Source organism: Somniosus microcephalus, chromosome 5 (assembly GCF_052327205.1).
Source record: "Somniosus microcephalus isolate GS21.2 chromosome 5, FLI_Smic_1.0, whole genome shotgun sequence".
NCBI lineage: Eukaryota > Metazoa > Chordata > Chondrichthyes > Squaliformes > Somniosidae > Somniosus > Somniosus microcephalus.
Window position 1 is genome coordinate 246,995,722 of NC_140991.1, and position 24,333 is coordinate 247,020,054.

Consider the following 24,333-nt stretch of genomic DNA (forward strand, 5'->3'; position numbering starts at 1 on the left):
GGAATTAACCTAGTGAATCATCTCTGAATTGCCTCCAATGCAAGTATATCGTTCCTTAAATAAGGAGACCAAAACTGTATGCAGTACTCAAGGTGTGGTCTCACCAATACCCTGTACAGTTGTAGCAGGACTTCCCTGTTTTTATACTCCAACCCCTTGAAATAAAGGCCAACATTCCATTTGCCTTTTTGATTACTTGCTGTACCTGCATGCTGACTTTTTGTGTTTCATGCACAAGGACCCCCAGGTCCCTCTGACTTGTAGCATTTTGTAATCTCTCTCCATTTAAATAATAGTTTGCTTTTTTATTTTTCCTGCCAAAGTGGATAACCTCGCACTTTCCCACATTATACTCCATCTGCCAAATGTTTGCCCACTCACCTAGCCTGTCTATATCCCTTTGCAGGTTCTTTGACTCCTCTGCACAACTTGCTTTCTCACCCATATTTGTATCATCCGCAAACTTGGCTACATTACACTCGATCCCTTCATCCAAGTCATTAATGTAGATTGTAAATAGTTGGGGCCCCAACACCGATCCTTGTGGCACCCCACTAGTTACTGTTTGCCAACCAGAAAATGACACATTTATCCCGACTCTCTGCTTTCTGTTAGTTAGCCAATTCTCTATCCATGCTAATATATTACCCCAACTCCATGAACTCTTATCTTATGCAGTAACCTTTTATGTGGCACCTTATCAAAAGCCTTCTGGAAATCCAAATACACCATATCCACTGGCTCACCCTTGTCTACCCTGCTTGTTACATCCTCAAAGAACTCCAGCAAATTTGATAAACATGATTTCCCTTTCCAAAAGCCACGCTGACTCTGTTTGACTACAGTATGTTTTTCTAAATGCCCTGCTACTGCTTCCTTAATGAAGGTCTCCAGCATTTTCCCAACGATAGATGTTAGGCTAACTGGTCTATAGTTTCCTGCTTTCTGTCTCCCTCCTTTCTTAAATAGGGGTGTTACATTAGCGGTTTTCCAATCCGCTGGGACCTCTCCAGAGTCCAGGGAACTTTGGTATATTGCAACCAATGCATCCACTATCTCTGCAGCCACTTCTTTTAAGACCCTGGGATGCAGGCCATCTGGTCCAGGGGACTTGTCATCTTTTAGACCCATTATTTTACCGAGTACTATTTCTTTAGTGATAGTGATTGTCTTTAGTTTCCCACTCCCTGTGGCCCCTTGATTATCCATTATTGGAATGTTGTTAATGTCTTCTACAGTGAAGACAGATGCAAAATATTTCTTCAGAGTCTCTGCCATTTCCCCGTTCCCCATTATTAATTTCCCAGTCTCATCCTCTAAGGGACCAACGTTTACTTTAGCCACCCTCTTCCTTTTTATATACCTGTAGAAGCTCTTACTATCTGTTTTAATGTTTCTTGGCAGCTTACTCTCATAATTCATCTTCTCTCTCTTTATTATTTTTTTAGTCATTTTTGCTGGTTTTTAAAAATTTCCCAATCTTCTGGTCTCCCACCAATCTTGGCAACATTGTATGCCTTCGTTTTCAATTTGATACCATCCTTTACTTCCTTAGTTAGCCATGGATGGTGCTCCCTTCTCTTAAAATCTTTCTTTCTCACTGGAATATATTTTTGTTGAGAGTTAATGAAATATCTCCTTAAATGTCCACCACTGCATTTCAACTTTCTTACCCTTTAATTTGTTTTTCCAGTCCACTTTATACAGTTCTGCCCCCATGCCATTATAATTGCCTTTGTTTAAGATCAGGACACTGGTTTGGGATACAACTTTCTCACCCTCCAGCTGAATTTGAAATTCAACGATGCTATGATCACTCTTTCCTAGAGGATCCTTTACTATGAGATCATTTATTAATTCTGTCTCATTACATAGTACCAGATCCAAGAAAGCCTGCTCCTTGGTTGGTTCTATTACATACTGTTCTAGGAAAACATCCCGGATGCATTCTATGAACTCCTCCTCCAGGCTACCATGGCCAATTTGATTTGTCCAATCAATATGGAGATTAAAATCACCCATGATTATTACTGTACATTTTTTACAGCCCTCCGTTATTTGTTGATTTATACTCTGTCCAACAGCATTGCTACTGTTCGGGGGCCTGTAGACTACGCCCACCAGAGACTTTTTCCCCTTATTATTTTTTATCTTCACCCAAACCGATTCTACATCTTGATCTTCTGAGCCAACATCACTTCTCACCACTGCACTGATCCCATCTTATACCAACAAAGCCACCCCACCTCTCTTCCCTTTCTTTCTATCCTTGCTGAGGTGGTGCAGTTTACAGCTTGGCCTTCTTGGTCCACAGCTGGTCGAGGTCATCCTGCAAGGCCATCTGTAGTCTCCCCCATGGAAATTCAGCAACCTTCCACCAGCCATGCTGGAGCTACTGGGCGAGCACTGCGTAGGAGCACTAGAATAGGCAAAGGAACACGAACGACAGACACTAAGAGAATGAACAAGGGTAATCAGTTGATGTTGTAACGTTGATTGGATACAGATAAATTTATGATTTTTGTTTGGAATGTGTGTTTTGTGGTGGCTCTCATTTCAGCTTTGTGCCCAGGGGGACAGTGTGATGTTCCATGACAGAGAGATGATAATGATGGGGAAGTGGCGAGCATCGGGGATCTGTGGTTTCATTCAGTGGAATCAGAGTCTGATGAAGCGTTCACAGACAGCCCACCCAGAATGGGGATTTGCTGCCTGCCTCCTCCCTCCCTCCTCTTCCTTGTCCTCTTCCTCCTCCTCCACCTCTTACTCCTGCTCCTCCTGGGGTGGTGCCGCAATCCCTGGTGGCAAGCGCTGTGCCCTCATGATGGCCATGTTGTGAAGCATGCAGCAGACCACCATGAAATGGGACATCCACTCCGGCGAGCACTGGAGGGCTCCACCTGAGTGGTCAAGGCAGTGGAACCATTGCTTTAGCAGCCCAATGGTCTGTTCAATGATTTTCCTTGTGGCAGCATGGCTATCATTATATGAGTGCTGGCCACGTGTCATGGGGTAGCGAAGGCGAGTCATCAGCCAGGTGCAGAGCAGATAGCCCTTTTCTCCGAGCAGCCACCCTTGGGTTTGACATGGTGGCTGGAAGAGTGCTGGCACACACCAGACTGCTACAGGATGAAGGCACCATGACTGCTGCCAGGATAGCGGGCATTCACCATGATGATGCGCAGGGCATAGTTGCACAACAACTGCACATTAAGTGAGTGGTAGCCTTTGCGGTTACGGAACGTCTCAGCATTGGTATACGGTCCCTGCACAGCCTTGTGTGTGCAGTCGGAGGCGCCCTGCACCATGGGGAAGCCTCCTATCCTGACAAAGCCACATGTGTGCTCATCCTGCTTCTCTCTATACAGAGAGTAAACAATGTAGTCCCTTCTCCTGGTGTAGAGAGCCTTTGTGACTTCCTGGATGCAACGATGGTCAGCGAACTGGGAGATGTTAGCTATGTCTCCTGCTGCAAACTGAAAGGATCTGCTAGTGAAGAAATTCGGGGCCACGGTCACCTTGAGGGCCACTGGGAGAGCTGTCATCGCCCTTCTCTTAGGCTGCAAGTCTGGCTGCAGGAGGTGGCAGAGTTCTGTGACCACCTCCTTGATGAAGCAAAGCCTCCTAATACACTGCTTCTTGTTTAAGTGCAGGTAAGAGAAGCATTCTCAGATGACCCTAGGTGGGTAAGGCCTCCTGTTGAGAACATTCCTGGCCCTCCTCCTCCTCCCTCTTTGCGCATCTTCTCCTCTTCTTCGCTGCCTCTGTGCTCTCTCCCGAAGATACACCAACATGAAGGGGACTGCCAGTAGAGCCCCCATGACTGTGAGCAAGTGGTGTGAGCAGAAGCCTTTAAATTTGAATGAAGGCGTTCTCCACTTGCACCAAAATTCCGTCACCTCAGGAACTTTAAACAAGTTTAGAAAGCTGCAAGAGTTGCAGAAAGTTACACAGAGCCAGTCAAACTGAGAAACCATGTCAGCTGCAAGTTGCTAATGATGACCCCTTTAAATATCGCTGCTGGAGGCTCCTTCCTGTTGCTGAACGCTTGATCAGCTGATCGTGATTAAGCAAGGGTGGTAAGTTAAGCGGTGATGGCAAAAATGGCAGATCATGCGTCAATGAGCATTGCACGCCAATTGGCATCACAATCTGCCTTATTTCCATTGCGACTGCGAGTGCAGGTAACGGCAGCACTGCCGAAAATGGTGGCTGCCGCGGGACCTACCAGAAACGGGCAGAAGCAAGTCGGCTGCCATTTTTTCTTCAAAATGGGCCTTAATGGCCGGCACTAAACCCTCGAATTTCTAGGTCCTTTACTCTTGTACTCCAATCCTCTTGTAATAAAGGCCAACATACCATTTGCTTTCCTAATTGCTTGCTGTACCTGCGTGTTAACTTTCTGTGATTCGTGTACAAGGACACCCAGGTCCCTCTGAATACAAACATTTCAGAATGTCTCACCATTTAAAAGATATTCTGCTTTTCTATTTTCCTACCCAAGTGGATAATTTCACATTTCTTCACATTATATTCCACCTGCCATGTTCTTACCCACTCACTTAACCTGTTTATATCCTTTTGTGTCCTCCTCATATGTTACTTTGCACCTAGTTTTGTATTGTCAGCAAACTTGGATACATCACACTTAGTCTCCTCATCTAAGTCATTAATATAGATTGTAAATAGCTGAGGCTCAAGCACTGATCCTTGTGGTACCCCACTAGTTACAGCCTGCCAACCTGAAAATGACCTGTTTATTCCTACTCTCTGTTTTCTGTCCATTAACCAATCCCCAATCCATGCTAATATATTACCCCCAATCCCACTTGGCCTTATTTTGTGTAATAACCTCTTTGGTGGCACTTTATTGAATGCTTTTTAAAAAATCCAAATACACTACATCCACTCATTCTCCCTTATCTACCCTGCTAGTTACAACCTCAAAAAACTCTATTAGATTTATCAAACACGATTTCCCTTTCATAAATCTATGTTGACTCTGCCCAATCCTATTATGATTTTCTAAGTGCCCTGTTATCACATTCCTAATAATAGATTCTAGCATTTTTCCTACTACTGCTGTCAGATTAACTGGTCTATAGAAACATAGAAGATAGGAGCAGGAGTAGGCCATTCGGCCCCTCGAGCCTGCTCCGCCATTCAATGAGATCATGGCTGATCATCCAAACTCAGTACCCTGTCCCTGCCTTCTCCCCATATCCCTTGATCCCTTTAGCCTTAAGAAATATATCTAACTCCTTCTTGAATATATTTAATGAATTGGCCTCAACTGCCTTCTGTGGTAAAGAATTCCACAGGTTCACCACTCTCTGGGTGAAGAAATTCCTCCTCATCTCTGTCCTAAATGGCTTACCCCTTATCTTTAGACTGTGACCCCTGGTTCTGGACTCCCCCGCCATCGGGAACATCCTTCCTGCATCTAGTCTGTCTAGTCCTGTTAGAATTTTATAAGTTTCAATGAGATCCCCTCTCATTCTTCTAAACTCCAGCGCGTATAAGCCCAATCGACCCAATCTCTCCTCATAAGTCATTATAGAAACATAGAAGAAACATAGGCCTAGAAATTCAGTAAGGCGCTGCCAGCTTTGCGGCCAGTTACCGCCCAAAGAGGGCTTCTGCGCCAATAGAGGAGTTTGCGCTGATATTCAGCGTAGCGGTAATGGCGGCGGTAGCCGTTAGCGCTGCGCCGGCACCGATGACGTCATCGGTGTGCGCAGTGCCCCGGTTCCGCCCCGATACCGGCCCGACCCCCATATTTAGTTGCGGCCGCCTCTTCCGCAGCGGCTGCAAACAGCGATCAGAAAACGGGGCCGTACTGTAGCCTTAGTGGGGCGCTTTAAGGTGGAGGTGCGGCCGGCCGCTTTTTCAGCGGCCGCCTGCCCACATCTCCTTCCCCGGCCTCCTCCACCCCCCCCCCCCGCGGCATTGCCGGCTGCTTTCCGCGAACCCGGCACTTCTCCGTGGTGCCGGGCTCATTTGCCGGCACTATCCAGCGGCGATCTCCCCGTTGCAGGCACCTCCCCCTTAAGAGAAGGAGGACGCCTGCAGTACCGCAGCCTGCCGCTCCGCAGCGGGTGGCGCAGCGGCGCCTAGAGCGCTGAAATTCAGTTTCAGCGCCCCAAGCGGGGGCGGGCACACCCTGGAATAGCGCCCGGTTCCGACTTGGGGCACAAAAACTGAATATCTGACGCGCGCAACTGGCTCCGCGCTCAGCGCTAACTTTTGGGCGCACACCAGCTGGCGGGCCCTAAGTGAATTTCTAGGCCATAGTTCCCTGTTTTCTCTCTCCCTCCTTTCTTGAATATCAGGGTGACATTTACTACTTTCCAATTCACGGGGTCCATTCTAGAATCTATGGAATTCTAGAAAATCAAATCCATTATCTCTGTAGCCACCTCTTTTAAAACCCTTCAAAGCCATCCTATTTATATTGGAAAGTCTATTGCTCCATGATACAAAGAAGTTTAACTGTTAATCCTTTAACTCGCCACGATGCCCAACATCTCTCTTTGTATAGACAGCCTTGGTGACCTTTCTTAATGCAGCAGTGTACTGCAAACTGTGAGATGTCGCTTGTATCTCCAGAAGCAGCCTGGAAGGAGCCAGACGCATAGAAGTTCAGAGCCACAGTCACCTTGACAGCTACAGGCAATGCGGTCCTTGCCCTGCTCTGAGGCTGCACTAACGGCTACAGCAATTGGCAGATTTCAGTCACGACTTCTTTGGTGAAGTGAAGACATCTCGAGCATTGGTGGTCACAGAAGTTCAGGTAAGAGAATTGCTCCGTAAACACCCTCTGAGATATGGCCTCTTGCTGACAGCCCTTCTCCCCCTCCTTCCTCTTTTAGAAGCTTGTCCAGCTCTTCGTGGCCTCTTTTCATTCTCCCAGTCATGCTCAATTCTAAGAGGAAGGCCTACTAAGCCATCCATGTCTGTAAGCAACTGCTTTCAGCACAAGCCTTTGCGTCACCAAAAAATTACATGAGCACCAGCTGGACCACTGCCTGTGGACTACTGAAACTTTAGACAAGTATGGAATAGCTCCCAAAATACGTAGAATTGCACCAACAGGCATAAGAAATAATCCAGCAACTAACCTATAATTAGTTCATGATCGCGTTAAATAGTGCTGGTGGGGGGTCCTTCAGCTGTGCAAAGTTAAGAAGCTGCAGCGTGGAACTCGAAAGTGGCAGCGCTGGCATCAAATCAGTGCTGCACACCAATTGACGTCATGCTCTGCCTGCTCGGCATGGTTTCAGTCATGATTAGGTGTGTGCTCTTGCAAATGCCTTTACAAATATGGTGTCCAATGCACTTCCCTTTGGAAGTGTGCAAGCGCGCATCGCGGACGTCATTTTCGACCTTTAGGAGGCTTGATAGCGCCCAAAATACGGGTGCTACAGAGCTCAATTTAGCTCCCTATCTCTTTATTGCTTGCATCTACAATGTGTACTCATTCCAAACTCAACAAGCTTGGAAAAGTTTGCATCAAATGACTGTGAAAATGAAATGACACCAGTTTGCCTTTGTTTTAACTTTTAATGGGACCAAAGCTTGAGTTATTTAGCAAAATTAGATTTAACCAAACTCTTTAAATTGAAACCCCTTTTGTGTAAAAACAGTTGTTGAATGCCAACCATTAAAAAAAGACTTTTTTTTAAATAAGATTTAGTTTTAAGAAACTGTATACATCATTTGAAACAAACTTGTAGACAGTAATTTAAGTTATACAATAACATGCAATTTCAGTATGTACAGATGGCAAAGCCTGGAGCAAACCAAATTAGAGACTCAAATATTTTTTATGGTTATTTACAGTTTTCATACATCAAATTTTTTTAAAATTATACAATACTGGAAGAGCACAGGGGGAACTGCCACAACATTCACTCCTTTACAAAGACAACTATGTACAGGCACTCAACACTCACATTAATTCATACAGTTTGTTCAGAACCGTGTGTGCATGAAAACATACTGAGCAATTGGAGTTTAAACTGGACAGCAAAGACTCTGAGCAGTTTAGCTAATGCACACAGAAAAGAATGGTTTAAACTCCAATCTGAAGGAGCTGAACATCAACAGCATCAGTTTCTAAGTGAGTTGAATTACAGGTTTGGCTAAAATGCCGGGGGGGGGAAACAACAACAAAATCTACTGTATGGTAGTTGGTTAGTGGGCAATGGCAGTTTAAAGACAAGCTTAAAGTTAATGGCAACTTTTCCATTCTTTGTAATTCTACTAAGGTCATTGCTAGAACTTCCTTTTCATTCAATGTAAGAAATTATAGAAAAATTAGAATAAATCATTCAAGTTTGTCTTAATATTCATACCCAAATCCTGATTTTGTAGTAGTTAGGTGCAGATTAAGAGCAAAGGCCTCTAGTTGATACAGCCACTGCATCTGAGGTCAAATACAGGACTGACACATGTTGGATGAGGTTATTAGAATAACTGAGCATGTATATTCTGGCTGCTGAACTTCAGCATGTTGATCATATTAGAAAATATTCCATCTAGAGCAGTGCTGCCTGGTAGTTGCACCCCATTCACAACTGTTGTCTGGGCTGGTATACAGTCACACTCATACTTCACTATACACAACTGAACGGCTCATTTGATTTACACCACCATTCACTTTTTTCCCTGTTCAAAATGACGCACTCAATATGGGTATATGTAAAGCGTCTTCCTTGAAAAGTGCAGCCACATGGGTAATATATAATACATTTCGACATTATCAGATAACTGTGGACTCAGGCCCTTTCTTTCAATACCCTACATTAATTACTTTCTCAAGCTAAAGAGACACTTATTTAATCCTCCCATGTCCAGCCTATTATACTGTATAAAACTCAACTGTCTTGGGTAAAATCATTCTTGCAAGTTTCTAAAATAGGTTCTGATTAATTGAATATTAGACTCTGCAGCCTCTGTAGCTCTGTAACCTTAACACGGTGCTATAAATCAACAATTCTGTTTTTTTTAAGTTAGTAACTTGTAAGTGTAATACATTTATTCTGCTAGACCAACAAATTGTATATGTGAAGAAGTTTCTTACATACACAAAGCTTAAGATGTACAATCTGTGTACTGAAGAATCCCCTTCATTTACAGGGTACCAGCACAGGAGCATCTTTAAACAAACTGCAAACAGTCTGTTATTTGTGCTCTGTCTGGTCAGAACATGGTTAGACGCATTACAGCTTGTTACTGTTACATTTGTGACAATTGTTGCTTATTGTTATCCAAAGTGTTATGTCTCATTTTTAATCTTTATGCAGCAGATATATTTATTATAAAATATATAGTGTATCCCCTTCCAGCAAACCTGCTGAATGGGGAATATCTATCGGAGATATATTCTCTATCCAGATGTGTAACTGCAGCCAATGCCTGATAAACTGGGTGTAATTTAGCCAGCTACACGGTGCAGGCTGAGTTAAGGTCACAAAGCGATAGTGTGCTAAAAGTTCAGTAACATTAACTGAAAAGAAATTATGGCGTTCTTTTGGAGAAACAACTGCAGTGTGCTGTCTCAGCTCCATCACACACATTAAATGACATTGAAGTGAACTATTGATTGAGATTTCATCCTTATGCACCATCCAGAGCAATAAATAATGAGAGAGACCAAGACAACGCTGAATGACAGTACTAGAAGTCTAAATATAGCCATCAGCTTATGGATGTGGCACATCTGATCCAATCCCTGGAAGGACATGGTGACTCCTGAAGGTCAGTAGATTGGTAGACAATTGGAAAGTGTCCATTACAGTAAATATCTGACACACAAAGGCAATTAAGAAGAGTTCAGTCCTGGTTGGGTTTAATGGGCACCTGTACAGTCCTAGCACTTCGGTTTTTTGTAAGACTCCCTGTGGTTGTAATCAGTAAACAGCTAGGGCCTGTGAAACCTGAGAAGAATACAGTAAATATTTAATAGATGGCATTTATCTAAAATATGAAGACATTCTATTCAATATGATGTAAAACAGGCACACCCACCTTGTTAGGTGCCTACTTAATTCATGCACTTCCATTTCAGTGCTCTTGAATTCATTCAGTTCCTTACGAATAGCAGCCTGAAATTGAAAAAGTATTAAAGTTTTTAAAGAGACCGTGGGGTTTAACTTCCTCCCTGCGCTTTTTTACGTATTCTATCTAAAATTCCTATCAAATTCCTCTCTGTGTATTTCTTGGGTGATGTCAGAAAGCACTTCTTCACACAAAGGTTAGTGGAAATCTGGAACTCTCTTCCCTCAAAAAGCTGTTGAGGCTAGGTCAATTGAAAATTTATAAACTGAGGTTGATAGATTTTTGTTAAGCAAGGTTATTAAGGGATCCTGAACCAAGGTGGGTAGATGGAGTTAAGGTACAGATCGAATGCTGGAACTGGCTCAAGGGGCTGAATGGCCGAGTGCTGTTCCTATGTTCCTATTTAACTCATTTAAAATAAATTTCTAGCAACCCCAAAAGAACAAACCCATGTATACTTAGTGCATAGGCTAGAAGAGTGCAGCACAGAGGAGTGCCCTCTATATAAATTATATCTTCCTTATGCCCCCAACCCCTGCACCTCCCTCTCCAACATTTTGTAATCCATCAGACAATTGTGCCTGCTTTCAGGCTACAAACTCAACTTCGCAAAAATGGAAGACTTGTCCGGGGACCCCAAAACAGATATACAAAGCCAACCTCTTTGCATGGATGAAGGTGGGCATCAATTTTTATCTTATTTTGTTCCTGTGAAGTGGCTTGGAACGTTTTACTATGTTAATGGCACTATATAAATGCAAGTTATTGTTGTTGCTGTTATACACTATGAGCAGTGTTACCCAAATATTCAGCTATTACAAGAAAAACTTGTACATCTTCTAGCCAGCATTTGTGGAAGTAGCTTATCTGTGTCTACCCTATCAAATCCTTTTATCATGTTAAATACCTCAATTAGATCACTCCTTAATCTTCTATGCTCAAGGGAATACAACCTAAGTTTATATAACCTGTCTTCATAATTTAACCTTTTAAGCCCTGGTATAATTTTGGTGAATCTGCCCTGCAACCCCTCCAAGGCCAACATATCCATCCAGAGGTGTGGTACCCAGAACTGAACGCAATATTCCATTCTGGAGTGTCCTTCTCTAAATTGGTTTTTTAAAGGCTGAAGTATCCAAGTTTATTCCAATGCTTCCTTATAACTCAGATCTCTGAAACCAGGGATCAGCCTTGTTTGCACTGCCTCCCGAGACTGAATATTTCCCTGTATCTCATTAAACAGAATTGGATACAAGGAGTGGTTTGATTGCAATATACAAGTAGAGCATTGCTTCTCTGACTTGTAGTTTATTGTTTGACTATATAGTGCACCATTCTAATAGCTTTGTTGATTGTTGCTTTGTAGTGACTGAACAAGTTGAGAGTCAAGTTTACTAAAACTCCTGGATCTCTTTCAACTTCACTCTTACTTATTTCATGGCGTGCGTGTGTGCAGTACTTTACACTGGTCTGTATGAAATTTAATTTGCTATTATTCTGTCCACTTACATATTTTGTATAATTCAGTCTGTAGTTCCTGAGCTGCCTCCTCAGATTCAGCTGCACCTCCTAGTTTTGTATTGTATTGAATTGACTTAGTTTGCATTACATTTATGTATCCATATATTGTTAATGTAAATTAGAAATAGCAGGGGTTTAAATGCCAATCCTTAAGGCATCCAACTCAACACCTACTTCCACCAACATAGCTTCTCACCCAGTCAATTTCTTAGCCATCACCAGGTTTTACCATGAATCAGCACTTTAAGCTTAAGAAGTAGCCTTTTGGGAGAAGTTTTGTTGAATACCTTTTTAGAAGTCATGTCATGGGGCTTTCCACAGTCCACTTATGATGTCACTGCCTCAAAAGTGTTAAGGAGTTTGGTCAGGCAGAATATTCCCCTTCTGAATCCATGTTGCTTACTGTTTACTAGGTCATTGTACAGATAATCCTCAAGTTTACTCCCGCTAATCAGTTCCATTATTTTACCCGGCATTGAGGTAAGGATAATGGGTCTCTAGTTACCTGGATCGGTTGCATCATTTGGGAAAATGGCACTACATTTTCCTGTTTCTCATTTATTGGAATCTCCTAGAATTAGAATCATAGGGGGCAAAATTAGGTCGTGCCCCCTTTGAGGCACTAACTTCGCCGGGGCGCTAAAAAGTTAGTGTCCCCATGCCCGAAATTCACCGGTAGCGCTCCAAGAGGGAGGCGGGGTGCTACTGGAAGCACCCTGCCTCCCTCTTGGAGCACTGTGAGTGAATATCGCGGCGCTATGTGCCGCGGTACTGCAGGCCTTCCTCCCCTTATTAAAGGGGAGGGGCCTTGTGCAGCACGACCCGGGGCCCAGCTGGGCCACCAGAGATCGGAGTGCTGGCAAAAGTGCCCGGCACTCAAGAGGAGTGCCAGGCTCACGGAGCACAGCCAGCACCCCGCGGGGGGGCTTCACAGGAGGCCGGGGACGGCAACGGGGGCAGGTGCTGGCAGGCGGCTAACAACAAAAATGGCCACCAGCATCTCCCCTTTAATTGGCGCCGCCCCGGCCACAGGTAGGGCCCCTGATCCTGTCGGACATAGCGTCTGGCGGTAAGCCAGGGGGCGCTACCGAAGATCGCGGCCGGGGCGCAAGCGGGGCGCTGCGCATGGCGATAATGTCATCACCGGAGGTTGAGTGCCGTGGGGCGTTAATGGTTACTGCCACCGCTAACCTCCCACTGAATTTCGCAGGAAGCATTAGCAGCGCAAATCAACCGGATTTTTCCCCTATAGAATCAGTGGCCAGAATTTTCTGTACCTGGGCAGATTGGGTGCTGGCGGTTGCTGTGGCATATCGTGACCCCGTTCTTCATACCATGCCGCTCCTCAGAACGACTTTCCATTAATGGGACCTAAGGCCGCCTTGCGCGTTTCCCGGCCCTATTAAATGGTGCGAGTCTGATGACGTCAGCGATGACGAGTTTTCAGCCGGGATATTTAAAGGAGCCATGGCCACATTGCATTTGAAGGTTCATCTAGGAGTGTGCAGGCAGCACACTGCAGAATTGGACTGCTACAAAGAGTGCCAAACATGACTGCACAGAGAGAAAGGGTTGCACCCAGGTTCTCCGATGACTCCCTCCATATGCTTGTGGAGGGAGTGAGAGCACACAGGGAGGTGCTCTTCCCTTCTAATGGACGGAAGAGCCCTCCCCAACAGACCAAAGGAGCCTGGCTCCACATAGCAGAGGAGGTCAACAGCAGGTATGTGGTCAGGAGGACCTGGGTGCAGTGCCGCAAACATTTCAATGATCTCAGTAGATCAGGAAAGGTGAGTGCAAAGTCACACTCAACCTCATCCCGCTGTGTCTCTCATCACATCCCCATCACTCTGCCTTCCCAAATCTACTCCTGCACATCCTTACTCATACCAATATACCTTGCAACTCCACCCATCCCTCTCTTTCTATCTACATTATAACATTCCCATCTGACTAACCACCCCTCACACTTACCCTCATCCTAATGCAATCATACCAACTAACAACACACAAAGAGCCAACTTGGCATTGCCACCCCACTCCATCATAGTCTCCCTCTAAAGATGTAACCCATTCATTCCTTACACTCATTCCATCACACTCACTCAACCTTCTCTTCTTCTCCCTCCTTGCAGGAAAAGAGAGCCCACAATAAGAGGGAGAGGGGGAGAACCGAAGGTGGCCCTCCATCATTGGCCACCCTAACATCAGCAGAGGAGGTTGCTTTGGAAGTCTCTGGCATCGCCAAGCAGCTGAAGGTGGGAGACAGAGAGGGGGACATCTCAGCAATCTGGTGACAGAATACATATCATACAGCTACATGGCATACAGCAGTCACTCATATGGGGACTGATGACAGCAGCCAGTGAATGTTCTTTTTGTGCATAATGGTATCTGTACCCATTCTTGATATGACATATCTAACTCATCTCTTTACTCTCCCACAGGTCCATCAAGAGCGCCCCCCCCCCCCACCACTGTCCAGAGGAAGAGGAAGACGACTCCTCAGAGCAACCTCCAGCCTCTGAGGGCGCACCAGTCAGAAACGCACCCAGCACCAGAGCAGATATGCACACCTCTGTGGGTGCCATGTAAGATAGAGTAGTGTTGTCACCTGGTGTCTCACAAGTCACAAGTGAGCAAGAGGAGATGGTGGAGAAAGGGACAGCAGTGGAGACTCCTCGCCAGAGGGTGCAGGACGCGCCAAGCTCTGCTCAGCTGCATGCAGACACTCAGCCTCGGGGCCCATCGAGAAAGAGGGCGATCCTGGAGGTGCAGCAAGTGCAGAGGGCTCTGATAGGTTTTGTGACCGCGATGTCTGCAAATGTCAGAGAATGGAGGAGTCCATCTCCAACATGAGCAGCACCGTGTTGCAACAATAGCGACTGTAAGCTCTTCCTTGGATAGGATGGCCAACTGCATGGAGCCGCTAATGCGCTATTCACAGGAGCACATGGTCTCTATGGAGAATAGATGGCTATCTCTGGAGAATAGATGGCAGAGGCTCATAGACGTACTCTCTAGGAGGGATGTCAACGTAGAAGTGGGTCCTCATGGCCCCACTACTGTGCAGCAAGGTGCTCTTCAGCTCCTTGCTTTTGATCCCTTTTGGCATGTCTAGGGCTTCCATCTCATTCATGTTACTGTTTGCTTGGAATATCCCTATTTAAGAAGAGGATGCTGCTCATGCTTGCTCTCGCAAATAGTTGGAGGAAATAATCATTTAATATATTAACAATCTGTTGGCATCTTTTAGAGTGTTCACCTCTTTGTTTCCTACATTACAACACTGACTACACATCAAAAGTACGTCATTGGCTGTAAAGCGCTTTGGGATGGCCTGAGGTCGCGAAAGGTGCTGTATAAATGCAAGACTTTCTTTTATGAATGCCCTCTTACTATTTTAGTACTGAAAGAAGTTCTTACTGTTATGTTCCACATGGAATGCCCACGTTGATGAAGAGGCCAGGAAGTCCGACACAACTTGCATGTTCTGGGGTGGGTGCCAGATTCACCCTCCCCCCAGAAAGAAGTTAAAAGTGCTATGATGGCTGGAGATGCGATGGCCTAGAAATTGGGTTGGGGCACCAAAGTGGCGCAAAAGTCGGCTAAGCGCAGGATTTAGCGCAGCGATCGGTGTGATACCGATCGCCAGAAATTCAGTTTCAGTGCCGCTCGAGGGACACGGGGCGAGGCTCGAGGCGCTCCGCGTCCCTCTTAGGGCGCTGAAACTGATTATCGCAGTGCAACGTGCCACAGCGCCACATGCTGCGGCACGGCACGCTGCGGTACTGCAGGCCTTCCTCCCACTGTTAAGGGGGAGGTGCCTGCAACAGCGCGATCCCCGATCGCGAGTGCCGGCAAATGAGCCCAGCACCAAGGAGAAGTGCCGGGCTCTCGGGAAACAGCTGGCAATGCCGCGGGGGGGGGTGGTTAGGAGGCCGGGGACGGAGGTGCTGGCAGGCGGCCACCGAAAAAGCGGCTGCCCCGCACCTCCACCTTAACTTGCGCAGCTGCCGGCACAGTAAGGCCCCGTGAACCGGGCGCGGGTAGCGAGCGGCGCAACTGCGGCGTTCGCTACCAAATATCGCGAACGGGGCACGAATGGGGCGCTGCGCACACCGATGACGTCATCGGTGGCGGCACAGCGCAAATGCCTAACGCCACCATTAGCGCCCCTACTGAATATCGCCGGAGACGCAGCCAGTGGCGCTACAGCCAATGACTGCCTCTTTAGGCGCTAACAGGTGGCGCTACTCACCCAATTTCTCCCCCGATAACTCCTGACATAAGGGCCTAGAAATTGGGTATAGCCTCGCTTGAGGCGTTAGAACTGGTGGGGCGCTAAGTTTATAGCCAGACGAAACTTATCGCTGCCTGGCGAGATATTGGGTTGCATCGCCCCCAAAGTGGATTGAGGCGCTAATTCAGCCGTTGCACGGTGCTCTTAAGGCGCAAAAGTTCAGGCGCTACTCAATATCGACGCGGACGGGCGCAGCGCAGGTGATCTCAATTACGGGAAACCACGAGACCTCCAGGCGCCGGCCGGCTCTTAAAGGGGTGGGTCAGTCAGCTTGAGCTTCAACACCCAACGCCCTGTAGGCCTCAGACTCGGCGCTCGCCCTTGTCTGGCGCTACAAAGTTGTTCAGCATGGAGAAGGTTAGACAGAGAGCAGAGCGCTTCAGCACTGAGGCTCTGGACCACTTGGTGGCTGCAGTTGAACGCCATCGAGAGGTCCTATATCCGGATAATGGCAAGAGGCCGAATCAGAAGGCTTACCGACGATCTTGGAGGGAGGTTGCTGTGAGGGTCAACTCCAGCAGCATGGCGACCAGGACCCCTGTTCAGTGCAGGAAGAAATTCAACGACCTCACACGGATCGTTAGGGTGAGTGATGGTTTAGCAATCTTCTGATTCCCTTCATCTGCAGCTGACTTCGGGCACCCTGCTGCAATGATGCCCCAATGGCCATCTGTCAGGATGCACCCATGGCCCTTTCTGGGCACACACATGGGCAGATATCTCAAGGCCTCATGTAAGGGCTCTTGCACCATGGGGGGCATGCGATGAAATCTCAAGGCCTCATGTAAGGGCTCTTGCACCATGGGGAGCATGCGATGATCTCTCAAGGCCTCATGTAAGGGCTCTTGCACCATGGGGGGCATGCGATGATCTCTCAAGGCCTCATGTAAGGGCTCTTGCACCATGGGGGGCATGCGATGATCTCTCAAGGCATCATGTTACAGAACTTCCCCTTCTTTCCCCTGCAGTCCAAGCTGGGATGATCCGGAAGGAGCAGCGTCGAACCGGTGGCGGACCTCCACAAGTGGTCACTCTGACGGATCTGGAGGAGAGAGTGCACCAGATACTTGGAGGACGTCTGTCTGGTCCTGTGACCACTGCATCTGCAGACCCCATTACCAACAGCGAGGGTAAGACTCTCACCTTTTTCACCTGTTGCCTTCCACTTGGTCCCCCCGCCAGCATGCATCCTCAGTGTGCAGCCATGTCAGAGCCTTGCCGCAATCTGGCATGCCTTTCAGCAAAGCTGTCCTTTTGCTAAAGCCACTCTTCCACCTCCCACTTTCAGATGAAGCAGCACCAACTCGGGCTCAACGCGCTGAAGCTGCCAGTGCCAGTGCCACCGGAGGCGAGGACCAGGAGGAATCCGGACCAGCCGTTGCAGAATCCAGGGAGCTGACACATCTACAGACTGGGGATAGTAGTCCCCTGGAGGGGAGGGGGGGGGGGCTCTGAGGATGAACCAGTTGCCGGACCAAGTGGCATGCAGCAACACACGGGGGATAGGCAAGTTCGGCCACCGTCTCCCCGAAGGGCAAGGCAGGTCGTTATGACTGCTGCACAGAGTGCAGATGAGGTGTGTCGCCTGGCTGAGATGAGCAAACAGGCCCGGGTCAGACACACAGAGCTGATGGCTGCAGTCGAGAAAATGCCTGAGTCAATAGATTCATTGGCTAAGAGTATGTTAGACTTCGGGGCAACAATGGAGAGGACTCTCCAGGGCTTTGGGGCAACAATGGACAGGACTCTGCAGGTGTTCGGGGCAACAATGGACAGGTCTATCCAGGGCTTCGGGGCAACAATGGACAGGCCTATCCAGGGCTTCGGCCCAACAATGGAGAGGACTGTCCACGGCTTTGAGTCGGCTATGGAAAGGACTGTTCAGGACTTCGGACAATCCCTGGAAAGGTCTGTGCAGGGCTTGTCCGAGGCAGTGGAGCGGTCGGCAGCTGGCTTGTCCGAAGCAATGGGAAGAACTGTCCAGGCCTTCTCCGAAGCACTGGCACCTAGGTCCTCACTGTTGCCACGCAGTCACTTGCTGGGCTCCTCCACAGCCAGATTGACGCAACGCGATCTCTCACTGTAGCCACCCTCTCTGCATCAGTTAGGATCACCCCGGGCCCTTCCAGTCCCATACAAGGCCAGCAATCAGTGGAGCATGCGATTGTGGCGGATGAGCCGAGCCGCTCCCCTCAGATAGCCAGTGTGTCGTCTGACCATGGTGCAGGTGTCCTCTCTCGGCAGGAGACCACTGCACATGCCAGCGCTGGGACGCCTGCATTGCAGCTGCCACCACCTGCAGGCCACACTGCTTCCAGCCATGGTCACATCAAGCATCCTGCATCCGCACCCTCCAAGCCCAGAGGTCGGCCAGGCCGTCCCTCAGGGGCTTCTGCACTTCCAGACAGTCAGCAGGCGGCCCCCAGCCTTGAGGCCGCCACTGGGGTCCAATTACTTAGAAGCAGCAGGGAGGGAAGGGGCCGGGTGCGAAAGAGAAGTCGTTCTCCCTCAAGGGGCCAGTTGTAGAGGGAGGTGCTGAGATGTTTGTTTGTCCAAATTCAAGGACACCCTCACCTGTTGTTATATTTGCAGAAGGTTTGTTGAGTTTTGCGGCTTTGCCGAACAGTTCACAGTTATTTTGAAAGTTATGGTTTCTGTTGACATTACGTTGTTTAGCTGTAATGAAAGACTTTTGTGCCAATAAACAGAAGTTTCAATGTGGCATGGTGCATGTGACTAGTTTCAGTGATGCTGGCATTCAGAGGCCCTCAAACATCCAAAGTGCGCATGAGTTAAGACTCTCATCATTCCGCCACAGGGGTCTCGACACGAGTCCAGATGAGCCTCTGACGTATGGCCCTTCCACTTTCAGCAGCCCTTCCATCTTCCTCCTCCTCCTCCTCCGCCTGCTCTTCCTCCTCCTCCTCCGCCTGCTCTTCCTTCTCCTCCTCCTCCTCCTCTGCCTGCTCTTCCTCCTCCTCCTCCTCCTCCTCCGCCTGCACTTCCTCCTCCTCCGCCTGCTCTTCCTCCTCCTCCTCATCCGCCTGCTCTTCCTCCTCCTCCTCCTCCTCCGCCTGCTCTTCCTCCTCCTCCTCCTCCTCCGCCTGCTCTTCCTCCTCCTCCTCCTCCTCCTCCTCATACTCCTCCTCCTCCGCCTGCTCTGCTGGTCGTTGAGGGACAGCTGGAATTGGCTGGGTGCGTCGATTCGCCAAGTTGTGGAGCATGCAGCAGACGACGACGATGTGTGCCACTTGCTGCGGCGAGTACTGCAGGGATCCCCCCGAATGTTCCAGACATTGGAAACGTTTTTTGACAACACCAATAGTGTGCTGTTTACTGTGCCTGGTCGCCTGATGGCCGCTGCTGATCAGCTCTTCTGCTGGGGTGTCGGCCACACGGAGTGTTGTCATCAGCCATGGCCAGAGAGGATAGCCCTTGTCCCCAGTAAGCCAGCCTCGTCTTCGAGGCAGCCCCTCAAAAAGGTGACAAACTGAGGTCAACCGTAGGATAAAGGCATCGTGGCTGCACCCTGGGAAATGCGCGGTGACTGCCATGATGATTTGGCGGTGGTCACAGACCAGCTGCATGTTGAGGGAGTGCAACCCCTTGCGGTTGCGGAAGTCCTAAGGATGATGGCATGGTGCCCTCAAAGCCACGTGTGTGCTGTCAGTCGACCCCTGCACCATGGGGAAGTCCGCAATAGAGTGACACCCTGCGCGCCCTCCGCCTGCTTGTGCAGGGTCCGAAGGAAGGTCATGATTTGACGCCTTCGCCTATAAAGGGCTTCTGTAACTTGCCGGATGCAACAGTGGACTGCAACCTGAGCGACAGTCGCAATGTCCCCAATGGCTGACTGAAAGGATCCGTTGGCATAAAGATGGAGGCCATCAGTCAGTTTAGCCATCACGGACAGAGAGGTTCTGCAGCGTTCACGCGGCTGCAGATCCTGACCAAACAGGTGGCACAGATCAGTAACAATGGCCCTGCAGAACCGGAGCCTTCCCAAATCACAGCAGGTCCGGCTGCATCTGTGCAGAGAGATTTCCAGCAAAGAAAATGTTTTTTGTCTGTTTTTTGTTTTTCATACAGACCCCAGCATCTGCAACATTTTACCCCTTGTGACCCCACCTCATTGTTCTTTGATGTAATGTTTTCCTGACTGACCTGTTTGGACACCATTCACACCTTTGATTACTGTGATTATCTCTCTGCCGAGGTGTGATAAATGGCAGTTAGAAAGATTACCTGTAATTATCTGGCATTATTCTCTGACTATATAATCTGTGTCTCTAGGCATCTCTCCACTTCACCTGACAAAGGAGCAGCGCTCTGAAAGCTTGTGATTTCAAATAAAACTGTTGGACTATAACCTGGTGTTGTGTGACTTCTTACATTTGTCCACCCCAGTCCAACACCGGCATCTCCACACCATTCAAAATAATTGTGCTTAAGATGGTCCACTGTGATTAAGCACCACATAAAAACAAATACTGAGCACTCTTAAGTCTCTCACTGTATCCAACTGCAAGCACAAGTAATATAACCTGTAAAATGCCATAGCCCCAAAAAACATGTAACCTTTACTCAAATCAATAAAAAGCTTTTAAAAAATAAACATGTGGATCCACCTGTGAGGGATGAAGTTTATTTGGATCCATGAGGAGCAAATAACCCAGACAGCAGAGTGACTGATTTTTGTGGGTAGTAGGACATTGCAGGGGTTCAGTAGGATATAGAACCCACACAGGAACTTAGGAATGTAGGGCTGGATTTTAATGTGCAACGGCACGTGGATTTAGGAGTGGGTGGGGGGTTAAAACCAACGAAATTGATAGTGCATCGGGAAGCCAGCTCCAACCTGCTGACTTTTGGGTTTCACTGCGGCGCGTTAGGCTGTGTGTGCACAACCCCCTTGGTAGAGGCGGGTTGCCAATTAACATATGTTAATTGCTCAACTAGAGCGATACTGACATGAGTTTTTAACTTTAACTTTGGGTCCACAGGTTTCCCAGGCTTACTGGAAGTTGCTAGTGAACAAAACGGCAATTGAGGGGGCTGAAGCCATGTCAGGGATATATGCCAATAAGTACTCAGTACTGATGGTTGCTTTCTTACCTGCTCACGGAAAAGGGTTTGTTCACAGTACTTGTGCTGAGAGGTTACTTTACACACTTTGGAGGTGTCATCTGCACTTTGGAGGTCTGATCTGCACTTTGGAGCTCCGATCTATCAGATCAGGATGGGTGCCGCTTACGCGGACATAGATTTGATGTCAGATGAGGACCAAGATGACCAACACCAGCAACAGTCTGCTGGTCACAGACCTGTAGGTCCACAGGAGAGACGGGAGCAGCAAAGAGGTGCAGCTTGCATGAGACCAAACCCGGCATACAGGGTCTACAGGCAGAGAAGAAGCTTCCTCGGCATGTCTGAACAGGAGGCTTAGGGTGTCTCGTGAGATGACGGCAGACATTTGCAGCCTGCTGGAACAAGATTTGCTGCTAGTAGGACCTGGTGGCCATGCTTAACCAGTGGCTGTCAAAGTCACCACCGCCCTCAACTTCTTTGCCTCTGGATCCTTCCAGGTCTCTGCTGGAGACACTTGCAGGATCTTGGGGTTGGCGGCCCCACAAATGCATAAGACAGGTGACTGATGACTTGTTTGGCCTGCAATGTCGCCAGTCAGAATGAGTGGGCGCTCGGGTTTGTGGCTCTGGCTGGCTTCCCACAGGTGGACAAAGTGGGGACTCCGCTCAAAGCGCTTACACTTCTCACCTGTCCCCCACCTCCACCTCAATCAGTACCTACACTTCCACTCCATCAAGGTGCAGCTGGTGTGCAACCACAAAAAGATCTTTATGCAAGTGTGCATAAGATTCCTGGGCAGCTGCCATGATGCCTTCATCCTGTGGCATTCCATCTTCCCACTCATCTTTGCACCTGGAAGTAGAGTTAGCGACTGGCTGCTCGGAGACAAGGGATACCCATTTAAAACACGGCTGATAACACGTCTCAGAAACCTGAGGAATGAGACACAATATTTCTACAAAGAATGCCATATGACCACCATATGGGTCATCGAACAAGCCATCAGCATGTTGAAGATGCGCTTCAGGTGCCTGGGCAGATCTGGATGCGACCTTCAGTATGCACTAGCCAGGGTCTCCAGAATGGTCGTGGTTTGCTGCGCTCTGCACAACACTGCCCAGCAACGAGGTTTGGACCTGCAGGAGGTCCTAGGTACAGAAGACAGAGGATTCCTCAGAGGAGAAGGAGGAGCACGAGGAGGAGTAGGAAGATGAGGAGATGGAAGGTGAAGATGGCAATGCACCACCAGTGGTGTACATTGGTGCCCGGGATGCCCTGATTATTACGAGGTCTGCTTAGGTTCCACCAGTGCACCCATTTCACAACCTCATACAAAAAACACTTTTGCACCCCCCACCCCCCAAATGCCACTAACACAAAGCAGTCCTCCAACGAACCGAGCATCCCTTTCACATCCCGAGTAGCAGAGAGTGCCATTGAGAGTTTGGGTGAGTGAGAGAGTTAGGGTGAGTGGGGTGTTAGGTGTTGTTTCTGTTTTGTTTCTGCCTTGTTCTTCCTGCCAGCCTCAGGATTAGCTGACAACACAGAGGCGGAGCAGTGAGGTGAGGCCCAGTCGAGGCAGCCGGGAGCAGCAGTGGGTGTCGAGCCGAGCTGCAGCAGCGAGGCGAGGCAGCCTAAACAGGCTCCACAGGCAACATTCCAAGGGGAGGTCAGAATTCAAAAGTGACATCACAGCCAAGCTGGTAGGTGATTGGCTGGTTGGTGAGTACTTTTCCTTCCCTTTTAAGCCTTTATAAGTTGGTAAGTTCAATTAAATAGAGGTGTGATATTCATCATCTAGAATCGGGGCAGAGGGTATTTAAAAGTAATAATAATAAATTTAATTAATTACATAGAATGGGAGAGCAGATGATGTGTTACTGCTGCAATATGTGGGAGCTGGTGGACACCATTGATGTTCACAGTGATCACATGTGCAGTAAGTGCTGGATGCTCGAGGAACTCCGGCTCCATGTTGATGAGCTGGAATTCAAGCTTCAGACACTGCGACACATCAGGGAGGGGGAGAGTTACCTGGACTCTGTGTTCCAGGAAGTAGTCACACCAATTAGATTAACTAATTCAGATGCAGTCCGTGGTCAGGGACAGGAGGGTGTGACTATGAGTGAGGCAGGTACGGGGATCCAGGAGGTAGTGTTGGAGGAGCCGCAGCCCTTGCTCTTGTCCAACAGGTTCGAGGCTCTTACTCCCTGTGAAGACGGGAACGGGGACTGCAGGGAGGATGAGCAACCTGGCCACAGCACCGTGGAACAAGGGGCCATTCAAGTGGGAGGAGTAAAAAGAAATGTTGTAGTGGTAGGGGATAGTATCATTAGGGGGATAGATAGGGTTTTTTGCAGCCGAGAGCGAGAGTCCCGAAGGTTGTGTTGCCTGCCAGGGTTAAGGACATCTCCTCTGGGCTGGAGAGAAACTTGGAGTGGGAGGGGGAGGATCCAGTTGTCATGGTCCATGTTGGTACCAATGACATAGATAGGACAAAAAGAGGTTCTGCTGAGGGAGTATGAGCAGCTAGGGACCAAATTAAAAAGCAGAACCACAAGGGTAATAATCTCTGGATTACTTCCTGAGCCACGAGCAAACTTGGCTAGGGTAAATAAAATCAGAGATTTAAATGCGTGGCTCAAAGACTGGTGTGGGAGAAATGGGTTTTGCTTCTTGGGACATTGGCACCAGTACTGGGACAGGAGAGAGCTGTTCCGTTGGGACGGACTTCACTTGGCCAGTGCTGGGACTAGAATCCTGGCGAATCGAATAACTGGGGCTGTAGAGAGGGCTTTAAACTAATTAGTGGGGGGGAGGTTTCAAGAGAGCGAAAAATAAAAGTCAGCAGAGAAGGCAATAGAGCAAGGTAGCAGTAGGGGAATTAAAAACCAGAGCGTGTCAGGAAGGGACAGAATATGTAAAGATAAAGGTAAAGTAGTAAAGGGGGTAAAAGCAGGAATAAATTGTCACAAAACATATTTAAAAGTTCTTTATCTGAATGCATGCAGCATTCGTAACAAAATAGATGAGTTGACGGTACAAATAACTACACATGGGTATGATCCAGTGGCCATTACGGAGACATGGCTGCAGGGTGACCATGACTGGGAACTAAACATCCAGGGGTATTTGACTATTAGGAAGGACAGACAGGAAGGTAAGGGAGGTGGGGTGGCTGTGTTAATAAAGGATGGAATCACTGCAATAGTGAGAAATGATATTGGGTCAAAGGATCAGGATAGTGAAACGGTTTGGGTGGAGATAAGGAATAATAAGGGGAAAAAGTCACTAGTGGGCGTAGTCTGTAGGCCTCCTAACAGTTGCAACTCTGTTGGTCGGAGTATAAATCAGGAAAT

At 48.0% G+C, this 24,333-nt stretch overlaps 1 protein-coding gene across 2 annotated transcripts in view; it reads right to left on the minus strand.

Moving 5' to 3' along the window:
• Positions 1–7,807: 7,807 nt before the first annotated feature.
• LOC147117641 (phosphatase and actin regulator 1-like) overlaps positions 7,808–24,333 on the minus strand; it is a 698,578-nt gene continuing 682,052 nt past the window's right edge. For both annotated transcript variants that reach the window (XM_085988804.1, XM_085988803.1), the window contains 2 exons: positions 10,033–10,109; positions 7,808–9,941 (listed from right to left, as the gene is read on the minus strand). In XM_085988804.1, the coding sequence (XP_085844930.1) occupies positions 9,926–9,941; positions 10,033–10,109 (93 nt within the window). In that variant the 3' untranslated portion in view covers positions 7,808–9,925. The remainder of the gene's footprint in view (positions 9,942–10,032; positions 10,110–24,333) is intronic.